At 36.5% G+C, this 13,910-nt stretch overlaps 1 protein-coding gene across 1 annotated transcript in view; it reads right to left on the bottom strand.

Moving 5' to 3' along the window:
- il10rb (interleukin 10 receptor, beta) overlaps nt 1–13,035 on the bottom strand; it is a 38,198-nt gene extending 25,163 nt beyond the window's left edge. Inside the window, exons 1-2 of the mRNA XM_061918526.1 lie at nt 12,707–13,035; nt 4,552–4,681 (exon numbers count right to left, since the gene is read on the bottom strand). Coding sequence (XP_061774510.1) covers nt 4,552–4,681; nt 12,707–12,770 — 194 coding nt within the window. The 5' untranslated portion in view covers nt 12,771–13,035. The remainder of the gene's footprint in view (nt 1–4,551; nt 4,682–12,706) is intronic.
- Nucleotides 13,036–13,910: the final 875 nt, after the last annotated feature.

Raw genomic sequence — 13,910 nt, 5'->3', positions numbered from 1 at the left:
CAAATATTAACATTTTCAGTAGACCCATAATAAATTCCAAAATTAACCAAACTTTGTGAATGTTTTTTGTGGCCAACAAGTATGTGCTCCAATCACTCTATCACAAAAAAAAAAAAAATGAAAAAAATAAAGAGTTGTAGAAATTATTTGAAACTCAAGACAGCCATGACATTATGTCCTTCACAAGTGTATGTAAACTTTTGACCACGACTGTATGTAGTTGATGCATTTGTAGATCGTCCAATAAAGGCAGCAGTAATTGTAAATGAAGGAATACTATGGTTTTTAAAATGTGTTTTAATTTACAATTTTACCATCTAATATTTTTAATATGCAAATTATAATATTCAATATACTAATACCCACATTGCTATTGTTCTGATGCAAGCCCTGTTCAGTAATTTTCCTGGATTATATCCTAAAATTAATCTTGTGCTAAATAACGCTGATTAGTGGAACTATTTTGCAGTGTTTTTACTCAACCATAGTCTTTAAACTCTATCTATGCAATTTAATGTTTTTAATTATTTTTACAAACTTAATTTCGATATGCAAAGCTAAGAAAAGTGGACGGACTCTTTTAAACGTATTTATAGTGGCGTATGAAGCGGGACTCAAAGCAATGACCTCAGCTGCTTACTACTATGACTTTGTTGGATAAATGTGAAATATAGGAGGCAGTACATAAGTGGAATGAAGGTAAATGGCATTAATTATTGGCTATTTACTTTATTACATGTTGTAAAAGTGGTCTGTTGCACTCCTTTTGTGTAGTTATCATCAACCACAGTAAACAGAAAGCTAATACTAACAAGCAAATGCTAAAGCCGATGTGTTTGTGTTGACGGCGTGAGATAAAAACTGACATTTACTAATTATATACTGTTATTTACAACAAAAATGGACCAAAAGGAAATTGCCTGACCCTCATGAATTCCTCATTTACTGAGGACAACTTTTTGACCGTTGGACAGTGGGCAAACGCCTGACTCTTCATGAACGATTCGCTACACTTTATTTTTTAAATCATATCGTTTTGTATATTATTGCTTTGTATTTCATTTTACTTACTTTGAGTAAAAAAACAATGTCACCTAATACTGTCCTTTTATTAATATGGTATCAGTGTAGAAATATACTACACCAGTCCTCCATACATCATCAGCCTGATTTGTATACACTACCCTAAACTGTGAAATGCGGTGGTTAGTTAATAGTTCCAGGAACCAAAAATTCCTGAACATTTGGTGGAAAAGGGCCTAATATCGCGGATACTTTGTTAACATTCAGGACACAAGATGTAAATGGAGTATAGCTGGTAAAATGGTAAAAGGGTTATACTTGTATAACACTCAACGGACGTGACTAGGATGGCGGAAGTTGAGGATCAAACCACAAGTTGTGGGCCTATCATAACCAAAAATCATGATCATAATTAAGGATAAAAGTATTTTTTTATTTACTTTCCCTAAATATCTAAAAGTATTTATATTCTCTTCATGTTGTATTATGCTACTTCCAGCACTGTTGTTTTTAAGGTAAGAATTGTTATTCAATCAGAATTCAGCTAGCTTATGTTGCCATGCTGTATGAAATCTGCCCAGGGCCTTCAGGATCAACAACACACTTTTTGTTTATGCACTTTAAGTGAACGGGCACATACAGGTGAATGACAGTTGCAATAGCCAATTAGATCACGAGTTGTTGTCAGTAAAGACTTCTAGATAGCCTTACATTGAATGTGACATTTACGCGTCCTGTGATTGGATACTCACCGTTAGTGGATTAATTTGAGAACCCAAAGAGTTGACAGACAGTTGCGATAGCCATTTAGATCACAAGTTGTTTACAGTAGCCTATCTAGGTAGCCTGATGTTAACGAGACTGTGATTGGATACTCACTTGTCATTCCTGCTAAGTTCAACTTAGCAGGAAACAGGAAGTGTTGACCCACAAAAAATGAGAGCAAAACGTTTATTTAGTTGCAGATATATATTTGCAAGGCCATTTTCTAGAAGGATATTTAAAGAGAAACTACATCTTGTGAGACGATGTCGGCACTGAAATGGGGAATTGACCGCTATTTCCACTTGAATCGACGAGAGTAGGTGCCACTGGCTTATACAGCGTCCAATGGGTATTACAAACTGTGAGTTCAAATATTTTATTCCTTTAATTTTTTCACGTTTAATTTTTTTTTAAATTTACATTTTGACGGTACCCCATAAAATATATTTTGGTTGCTGATGCGGGATTATTGATTTTTAAATACGTCAGAAAAAAAAAAGTTTAGTACAATAATCAGTAGGGCGTAAATGTGTTTGTGTATAGTATTTTTCCAGCAATGGTCTTGTGGTGACATAAATTATGGTATTTTGAGCGGTAATCGATGAAGTCGGACAACAATGAAGGCCTAGGTTGGAAAAACACGGCCTACCACTGCCGCTGGACAAAGCTCAAACGAAATCTCGTTGACATGTATGACTTAAGTGTTATTTATGACAATGACAATAAAGGGATTGATTGATTGATTGATTGATAAGAAATCAGGAACCCTCAAGTTGCAGTAATAGACAAAGTAATAGAGTACTCCCATATGCGGCATTATTAGTCACTTCGTATTTGCCGTATATTATGAATTACAATGCATAAAAAAGAAAAACATACAGTATGTGTTCGTCTTACATTGGGATTGTGAAATTTGCCGGAGTCCACAGCCCAAAGTTGTCATACAATCTAAACCGTTCAAGTATCAATATCCCAGACTACCCAGAATTCCCGGTTTTCAGTGACATTTTTCCCATTGGAGACTTCCCACATTTCTCAAACATTCCACTTTCAACACCTTGCACTCACCTTGAACAATCAAACTACCATTTTCCAAGTTAAAACAAATTCAGGAATTCCCAGAATGCTCAGTTTTCCAGAAAATTTCCATTCAAATTAATTGACGTGTTCATAGTCCTACAATGCCCAAAATTCTCAAAATGTTGCATCACTTTTTACCCCATTTGGACCTTTCAACCATGCACAAACCCTACTCTTTTGAGATCTCTGAGGCAAAACAAGTGTTCCCTTTCCCAAAACTCCCGGGTTTTCCAGAGTTTCCAGGAATGTCTCCCTATTGACTATGAATGGCCAATATATAAACTTCTGCATATCCCACATTTCTCATCCAACTTGAACTGTTCCACCATCAACACACTCCACTTGCCCTACAAATTTAAAGGAGAACTTCCCTTTTTTAAATTTGGCCTATATTTTTTTGTTTTTAATTATTGTAGTGGCGTTCTGTACAAAAAGTACACTTTAATTTAGTGTTGTTTTGATAAGTCATCACAAAAGTGCACTCATAGCTTGTTTTAAAATGTCTCTGACAATCTTGCACTTTGTTTTGAAATTAAATGAATGTTTGTGCCACTGCTTAATAACTGCTTAATAAATAAAGTTTTGGTAAACTGACTTAGTTGTGATTTCCCTCTCTGCATGAATGTTGAAAATTAGCATATATTAATGCAGTATGAATAATGTTTTAATGTAGACACATAGAAACATCATACTGGTGTGATTATATACATCAAGTGTTAATTCAAGGCTAAAGCAAAATATCGAGATATATATCGTGTATCGTGAGATGGCCTAAAAATATTGATATATTAATAAAAGCCCATATCGCCCAGCCCTATGACTAATACAACGTGTGACTCACCCGATGGACAGTTGTATCTTTAGTCCAGCTGGCCGGGAGCGTTTTTCTGGATTATTTGGGTAAGCACGCCATTTATGTTTAAATAACTTGTCTCCAAATTCCAAATTTGCAGCTTCGAGTCGATTAGACCTCACTCTAATCGGCTTCCTTCTGCCCCAACATTTCACCCTCTTCTTAGTGCTCGCTTCTAGAAGCAGAATTTAATTTGAAAAAAAAGTGCAGTTCCCCTTTAAACCAGCATGTTTCCTGTTTTAAAAATTCCCTAATTACCCAGAATTACCGGTACTAGTAATTTCCCTCTATTGAAAATTAATGGGCAATATACAGTCGTGGTCAAAGACAGCCATGTCATGGGTGCCTTGAGTTTCCAATAATTTCTATAACTCTTATTTTTTTGAGATAAGGTGACGTACTTGTTGGTCACAAAAAGCATTCATGAAGTTTGGTTCTTTTATTCATTATGGGTCTACTGAAAATGTGACCAATTCTGCTGGGTCATGAGTATACACGGTAAGGATGGTGTTCCTGGGATTAAAGGCTTCACCTTTTCTCTTCCAGACATATTGCTGGGTACTGTGGCCAAACAGCTCATTTTTTGTTTCATCTGACCACAGAACTTTCCTCCAAAATGTCTTGTCTTTGTCCATGAAACAAAAATTTGTCAGAAGAAACAAAAATGTAGCTGTTTGGCCACAATACTTTTACTGTTGTATTTTGCCTTTGAGATGTAACAGCGAATTACTGTCCCGCCATTTCAAATTAATTTACCGTTAAGTGATAATTCAGTTAACTTTACAATAAAAAAACATGCATCAAATCAAACTCAAAAAGCCATAACTCACGCTATACATTGTGCAGAGAAAGAAACAGCATGGCTGTTTGAAGTACTCTCATTCCAATCCCACTTCAGCATGTAACAGGTGTTCATGGTAACCAAGTCCACATTCTGAGGTGGGAACAGCTCTGCTCGCCCTAAAACGAACAACAACAAAAAGACAGGGCACATTAACTTGTAGACCATGACCTACATGTGTTTGTGTTATGCAATTCAATCCAAGACCAAAAGACACAACTAACACACACTCACACAAAGTCATTTTACCTTCGAGTACATTTACCGTATTTTTCGGACTTTCGAGTGCACAATTATATAAGCCCCACCCACTAAATTTTAAAAGAAAGATTAGGTAGATCACCTTGACTTGGTCATTTGAAAAGTAGTTTGCCTATTGAAAAAGTGTGACCACCCCTGAGCTAGACTAGAATAGAATAGAAAGTACTTTATTGATCCCTGGTGGAAATTCAGCACCACAGTTTGCTCACAATATACAATAATAATAATAAATAATATATAACATATATTATATATATAATATATAATATATGAATAATATAAATATATTCTACATATATTCTACATTTAAGTGTAGTCAAGAAGGAACATATGCATTATACAGCTAAACAGACTCAATAGGTCCACAGTGACATTTTGGTGAATATACTGAGGATTTTGTGAAACTGAAACAACAAAAACAATGCAACTGAAAACACTCCTACAGACATCCCACATGGGATGGTTTCGTAAGTATGCATAGTTTCAATGACTTGAATATTCAATTCTTCAATAACTGCCGTTTCCACTGACAGTAGGTTTGCTCGTTTGCATCTCAAAAGTTGTTTTTCTCACTGCGATAGGAATCTGGAAAAATCCTTTCCCAGGCACACCCTTCTGGTGTTGGAATATACATTTTTGAGGTTTTGGCACCAGCTGCTAGACTCGATCTGACCAATCTAAGTCTAAGACTCCATCTGACCAATCTAAGTCTATAGGCATGAACTGATGAAGCCTACTTGGATGAGAGGTGAAACGTCTTCTAAGGCCATGTCTACACCAAGTCGTTTAACCCCTTAAATCAGGGGTCGGGAACCTTTTTTGCTGAGAGAGCCATGAAGGCCAAATATTTAAAAATGTATTTTCGTGAGAGCCATATAATATTTTTTTAACACTGAATACAACTAAATGCGTGCATTTTTAAGTAATTATAAGTATAATAAGTATCTTATTCTTTTTAATAACATTGTTCTAAAGTTAACCAATAATATCATACTTCTTACCATTAATGTGACATCTTGGACAGGTGCAATAGAAAATGGATGGTTGGATTAAAATGCATGAGAATGTTTTATAATTTGAACTTTATTTTTAACACTGTGATTACCAGCGGAATTATTAATTACTTATCGTGTTAAGCAATGTCAGCTAAGATTTATCTGAGAGCCAAATGCAGTCATCAAAAGAGCCGCATCCGGCTCTAGAACCATAGGTTCCCTACCCCTGCTTTAAATGAACAATTATTTAGCCTAAACCCCTTTCAGCCACACTAAACCTTCGTTTAACGTTCCCCTCATGGTACAAATTTTTACACGGGTAAGTCAGCCGTGTAATTCTTGAATCTCCAGCACTTAGCTTTGTATGGACTGATCATTTACAAAGTGAGTTCGGAGAGGAAGTGACGCCAGAAAGCCTGCGCGTCACACAGAAAAATAATTCAAAAGAACAAACCAAACAGTTCAGTTGCGATCGATTGAACGCCCTGAAAATCATGATTAATCAAAACTCAAGAGCCTGATTAATCTGATCTAAAAAAAATCTCTTGACAGCCCTAGTTTTTTTTTTTTTTGCATATGACCTGTATAATACCTCTGCTTGTGCTGGAGTTTTCATATTGTAACTCTGCACTTTTTTTTTAAAAAAGTCTTATTTTGATTGTCAGTTAAGTAATGTACAACTCTGCCTCTGCCAAAATGTTCAATTTTGAAGTGCACCTTTGCTTGTCAATACTTTTTTTTTTTTTGCCATTTTGGTTGTGTATATTTGAGGGGTCCACACTCTGTCCTTAACAGAGACAGAACCTACTGTATTGCTTTTGGGTGGGATTTTGTATTCAAGTGTAAAAAAAGACAAGTATATTTTATTATCATTTGTTTGATTCAATTTAACTTAGAGACTTAAAAGTTCTAATTTCAAAAACAATGTTTAAATATACGACAAATACAAGTTTATTGCATTAGGAAGAAACATGTTTAAACTGTGTTTCAGTTTTATTCTCCTAAAATCTGGAATAGTCTCCCTGAAGATATGTGACAAACCTCAACGTTGGCGATGTTAAAATTCAGCCTGATTTTGATTTGAGTTATGATCATTTAATACTTTCCTTTTTGCATTCTTGTAATTTTCTGAAAGGCAATTTGAATATGCTAAAATCCTTATTAAAACCAGGAAATTCGACCGTATTAGGCCAGTGTTTGCAGTGGCTTCCTGTTGCCCAGAGAACATACTTTAAAAAAAGCTCACCTTACAGTATGTACAAGTAGTTTTATTGTTGTGTGCCATAGTAACATCTCTGATATGTTAGAGCCAGATGAACCATCTCGACAGGGAGTGGTCTCCTTCTGGTGCTCAGAGTCAGGACTAAACATGTTTAAACTGCCTTTCAGCTTTATGCTCCTAAAATCTGGAATAGTCTTACTGAAGATATGTGACAGACTTTAGCGTTGGCAATGTTCGAATTCAGCTGGAAAACACTTTTAATTGTGCATATGACAACTGAATGTATTTTATCTAAAGCATTTGATTGATTTTAATTATAATAGTTTTTATGATGATTGTATTTTAGACTAAGACAAACTTTATTGATCCAAATGGAAAATTGTTCTGATTTTCTGATTTTAATTATTTTCTTTCTTTTAATTTTCTGAAAAGCACTTTGAATTTGTGTACCAATTGTGCTTTATAATTAACTTGCCTTGAAAAATGTATTTCTGATACGCTGTGCAATTACGAAACCCAAAACCAGTGAAGTTGGCACGTTGTGTAAATCGTAAATAAATCCATCCATCCATCCATTTTCTACCGCTTATTCCCTTTCGGGGTCGCGGGGGGCGCTGGCGCCTATCTCAGCTACAATCGGGCGGAAGGCGGGGTACACCCTGGACAAGTCGCCACCTCATCGCAGGGCCAACACAGATAGACAGACAACATTCACACTCACATTCACACACTAGGTAAATAAAAACAGAACAAAATGATTTGCAAATCCTTTTCAACTTATTTTCACTTTAATAGACTGCAAAGACAATATATTTAATGTTTGAACTGAGAAACTGTTTTCTTTTTTTTTTTTTAATAATCATTAAGTTAGAATTTAATGGCAGCAACACATTGCAAAAAAGTTGGCACAGGGGCATTTTTACCATTGTGTTACATGGCCTTTCCTTTTAACAACACTCATTAAACATTTAGGAAGTGAGACCACCAATTTTTTAAGCTTTTCAGGTGGAATTGTTTCCCATTCCTGCTTGAAGTCCAGCTTAAGTTGTTCAACAGTCTTTGTTGTCGTATTTGACTCTTCATAATGCGCCACTCATTTTCAATGGAAGACAGGTCTGGACGGGCCAGTCAAGTACCCACACTCTACGAAGCCAAGCTCTTGTAACACGTGCATAATGTGCCTTGGCATTGTCTTGCTGAAATAAGCTAGGGAGTCCATGAAAAAGACCTTGTTTGGATGGCAACATATGTTGCTCCAAAACCTGTATGTACCTTTCAGCATTATTGGTGCCTCCACAGATATGTTAGTTACCAATGCCTTGGGCACTAATACACCCCCATACCATCACAGATGCTGGCTTTTGAACTTTGCGCCTGTAACAATCCGGATGGTTCTTTTCCTCTTTGATCTGCTGGACACGACATCCACCGTTTCCAAAAACAATTTGAAGTGTGGACTCGTCAGACCACAGAACACTTTTCCGCTTTATATCAGTCCTTCTCAGGTAAGCTCGGGCCCAGCAAAACCGGCAGCGTTTCTGGTTGTTGTTGACAAATGGCTTTGGCTTTGCATAATAGAGTTTTAAAGGCCTACTGAAATGAGATGTTCTTTTTTAAACGGGGATAGCAGGTCCATTCTATGTGTCATACTTGATCATTTCGTGATATTGCCATATTTTTGCTGAAAGGATTTAGTAGAGAACATCGACAATAAAGCAACTTTTGGTCGCTAATAAAAAAGCCTTGCCTTTACCGGGAGTAGCAGACGTTGTGCACGTGACGTCTCGGGTTGTAGGGCTCCTTACATCCTCACATTGTTTATAATAATAGCCTCCAGCAGCAAGAGCGATTCGGACCGGGAAATCAACAATTTCCACATTAATTTGAGCGAGGATGAAAGATTCGTGGATAAGGAAAGTTAGAGTGAAGCACACAAAAAAAAAGAAAAGGGGACAGCTCCAGGCGGCGGCAGTGTGAGCGTTTCAGATGTAATTAGACACATTTACTAGAGTAATTCTGGAACATTCCTTATCTCCTTATTGTTTTAATAGTGTTTTTGTGAGATTGTAAAGTCATGCCTGAAAATCGTATGGCTGCGGTGAACGCCAGTGTCTCTGAGAGAAGCCGAGGACCCAAGACCACAGCTGCCTTTTTGAGCTGCAGTATGAGGTCGCATAATCTACTGAAGTCTGCGGTAAGAGCCGACTTAATATCACAATTTTCCCATCCAAAAACGTGCTGGTTGACGTAGAGAAACATGTTTGCTTGATCGCTCTGTGTTAAAGCTTCACAACAAACAAAGAAACACCGGCTGTGTTTCGGTGCTAAAGGCAGCAGCAATCCACCGCTTTCCACCAACAGCATTATTCTTTATAGTCTCCATTATTAATTGAGCAAATTGCAAAAGATTCAGCAACACATATCTAAACTACTGTGTAATTATGCGATGAAAAGAGACGACTTTTAGCCGTGTGTGGTACTGGGCTAATACGTATGTCCGCTACAACCCGAGACGTCACAAACACGCGTCATCATTCTGCAATGTTTTCAACAAGAAACTCCGCGGGAAATTTAAAATTGTAATTTAGTAAACTAAACCGGCCGACTGATGTCGCTTTTTGATGCAGTACCGCCTGACAGATCGAATTATTTTACCTTGCCGCTTACGTGCAGTGATTTCTCAGTGAATTCTATAAACCTTTTGATGATATTACAGACCTTAGATGGTGAAATCCCTAAATTCCTTGCAATAGCTCATAGAGAACATTGTTCTTAAAGTGCCCGACAATTTGCTCACGCACTTGTTCACAAAGTGGTCATCCTCGCCCCATCCTTGTTTGTGAACGACTGAGCATTTCTGGGAAGCTGCTTTTATACCCAATCATGGCACCAACTTGTTGCCAATTAGCCCGTTCCAAATAATTGTTTGATGAGCAGTCCTCAATTTCTCTGACTTTTTTGCCACTTGTGCCAGCTTTATTGAAACATGCTGCAGGCTTCAAATTCCAAATGAGCTAATATTTACAAAAAATAACACAGTTCACCAGTTTGAACGTTAAGTATTTTATCTTTGCAGTCTATTCGATTGAATATAGGTTAAAAAGGATTGGCAAATCATTGTATTCTGTTTTTATTTACGATTTGCGGTATAGCTCGGTTGGTAGAGTGGCCGTGGCGGCAACTTGAGGGTTCCAAGTTCGATTCCAGCTTCCGCCATCCTAGTCACTGCCTTTGTGTCCTTGGGCAAGACACTTTACCCACCTGCTCCCAGTGCCACCCACACTGGTTTAAATGTAACTTAGATATTGGGTTTCACTATGTAAAGCGCTTTGAGTCGCTAGAGAAAAAGTGCTATATAAATATAATTCACTTCACTTCATTTAATTTACACAATGTGCCAACATTCACTGGTTTTGAAAAGAGAGTGAGTTATTTGGCTTCATCTCATCACGTCTGCATCTCCAGGTCTCACTTCCTTCTAAAATACAGTTTTTTATACAACAGCTCTCAGTACAGGCGGGCACATTCTCTCTCCAATGTAGTTTTGTTTCTTTCATAATTACATTACAACATCAAAGTAAGAGGCAGAAAGACTTGCTAAATAAGTCAGTAACATTCTTTTGTTTAATACAGCAAAAGTCGAGGGTAAACATATCTTTTTGTCAGTCTGATCGTTTTCTAGTTCCATTTGAGGTCGATCTGTCACAAGAATGAAAAAAGAACCCGATTCTACTCATGGGCCTAGTGGTTAAAACAGGGGTCACCAACGCGGTGCCCGCGGGCCTGTTCTAAAAATAGCTCATAGAGCATCACTTACCAGTGAGCTGCCTCTATTTTTTAAATTGTATTTATTTACTTGCAAGCTGGTCTGGCTTTGATTTTTAATTCTAAGAGAGACAAAACTCAAATAGAATTTGAAAATCCAAGAAAATACTTTAAAGACTCGGTCTTCACTTGTTTGAATAATTTCATTCATTTTTGTACTTTGCTTCTCATAACTTTCAGAAAGACAATTTTAAAGAAAAAATACAACCTTGAAAATTATTTTAGGATTTTTAAACACATATCTTTTTACCTTTTAAATTCCTTTCTCTTCTTTCCTGAGAATTTAAATCAATTTTCAAGTAAATTAATTTTTTTTATTGTAAAGAATAATAAATAAATTTTATTTAATTCTTTATTTTAGCTTCTGTTTTTTTTAGGAAGAATATTTGTGAAATATTTCTTCAAACTTATCATGAATAAAATTCAAAAAAAATATTCTGGCAAATCTAAAAAATCTGTACAATCAAATCTAAATCTTATTTCAAAGTATTTTGAATTTCTCTTAAAATTTTTGTTATGGAAAATCTAGACGAAATAATGATTTGTCTCTGTTAGAAATATAGCTTGGTCCAATTTGTAATGTATTCTAACAAAGTGCAGATTGGATTTAAATTTATTTAAAACATGTCATCAAAATTCTAAAAATAATTTTAATCAGGAAAAATTACTAATGTTGTTCCATAAATTATTTTTTTAATTTTTTCAAAAAGATTCGAATTAGCTAGTTTTTCTCTTCTTTTTTTCGGTTTAATTCTGAATATTTAAGAGTCGAAATTAAAGATAAACTATGTTTCAAAATTACATTTTCATTTTTTCTCCTCTTTTAAACCGTTCAATTAAGTTTTTTTTCATCATTTATTCTCTGCAAAAGACCTTTTGTAGGAGGAAAAAAAATGTACGACGGAATGACAGACAAAAATACCCTTTTTTTTTTACATTTATATATATATATATATATATATATATATATATATACACACACATACATACATACATACATACATACATACATACATATATATATATATATACACATATGGCAACACTAAATGGGCCCTAGTGTGTGAATGTGAGTGTGAATGTTGTCTGTCTATCTGTGTTGGCCCTGCGAAGAAGTGGCGACTTGTCCAGGGTGTACACCGCCTTCCGCCCGATTCTAGCTGAGATAGGCGCTAGCGCCCCCCGCGACCCCAAAAGGGAATAAGCGGTAGAAAATGGATGGATGGATGTTTCTATATATATTTATTGTGAGAAATCATTAAGATGATCAGTGTTTCCAAAAAGATAATCATAAATAATTATTAACAATAACATAGTTAAAGGCAAATTGAGCAAATTATTTCTGGCAATCTATTTAAGTGTGTATCGAACTGGTAGCCCTTCGCATTAATCAGTACCCAAGAAGTAGCTCTTGGTTTCAAAAAGGTTGGTGACCCCTGGTTTAGAGTGTCCGCCCTGAGATCGGTAGGTTGTGAGTTCAAACCCCGGCCGAGTCATACCAAAGACTATAAAAAATGGGACCCATTACCTCCCTGCTTGGCACTCAGCATTAAGGGTTGGAATTGGGGGTTAAGTCACCAAAAATGATTCCCGGGCACGGCACCACTGCTGCTCACTGCTCCCCTCACCTCCCAGGGGGTGATCAAAGGTGATGGGTCAAATGCATAGAATAATTTCGTAATTTCGCCACATCTAGTGTGTGTGTGACAATCATTGGTACTTTTTAACTATAAACCAGACTCGATACGCATTCGCTCAGAGCGTTTCCGCTCGTAAAATTTTTTTTAGGTGTGTAGGTATTCTAGAAATGTGTCATTTATGCGTATAAAAAAATTACTTACCGTTTATTGGCTGTAGCCAGCAAACAACAAAGAAAAGAAGGAAAATGTAGTAACCCCGAAACATTTTGTTGGATGGCGACGAGTCAAATTGCTGTTTCCTGACTCGACTTTTCTTATGTGCGTGTTGGAGAAACAAATCATCCAAAATTAGCAAACGTTTGTATCCAAATTTGAGGTGTTCAGCCGACCAAACATTTCCTGCCCGGGGAGGTCTGAGGACATCACACCGTAAGAAAATCCTCTTAGAGCCGCAACCATTCTGTTGAACTTGGACCGTGTACTCGTCCTCGCACTTCCTGCTTCTGTCACGTGTTCTGACTTTGCCGACGTCAGGACCGGAACCGAAATAGCGCGAACGTGAACACAATTTAATTTAAATTAATTAGAACATGTGTGACTTTTTGTAGTTTCTGTAATTATTTTTGATTATTATTATTTCTCGATTGTTTGTAAATGTTACAGTTTATAAATAAAGATTTATAAAAAAAAACGTGGTCTTGTTTTTTAATGTTTTAACCATTTTGAGCGCTTTATCATACATTTTCCCCATATACCTTAATTTATAAAGTTGAACATTTATAAACATGAAAACATGGAAAAAAACAAAAACAGTACAATACAGCGCCAGGGGGTTGTTAATTCCATCCATTTCCTACAGCTTGTCCCTTTTGGGGTCACAGGGGGTTTGCTGGTGCCTATCTCAGCTGCATTCGGGCGGTAGGCGGCGTACTCCCTGGACAAGTCTCCACCTCATCACAGGGCCAACACAGATAGACAGACAACATTCACACTCACATTCACACTATAGGGCCAATTTAGTGTTGCCAATCAACCTATCACCAGGTGCATGTCTTTGGAGGTGGGAGGAAGCTGAAGTACCCGGAGGGAACCCACGCAATCAGATGCAAACTCCACACAGAAAGATCCCGAGCCCAAGATTGAAACCAGGACTACTCAGGACCTTCGTGTTGTGAGGCAGATACACTAACCCCTTTCCCAACGTGCTGCCCGGTTGTTAAATCAATACAGTAATTATAGTACAATGTAAAACACACACACATTCACACACACATGTGTGTGTGTGTGTGTATATATATATATATATATATATATATATATATATATATATATATATTATAGATTGACTTCACCGTCATAGTCTGAGTAATAATCTTGATTTCTCGTTTATTATTCATTAATTAAT

Source organism: Nerophis ophidion, linkage group LG13, assembly GCF_033978795.1.
Source record: "Nerophis ophidion isolate RoL-2023_Sa linkage group LG13, RoL_Noph_v1.0, whole genome shotgun sequence".
Taxonomy (NCBI): Eukaryota; Metazoa; Chordata; class Actinopteri; order Syngnathiformes; family Syngnathidae; genus Nerophis; species Nerophis ophidion.
Note: the sequence above shows the minus strand (reverse complement) of the source record. Positions and strands in the feature narration are given on the sequence as shown.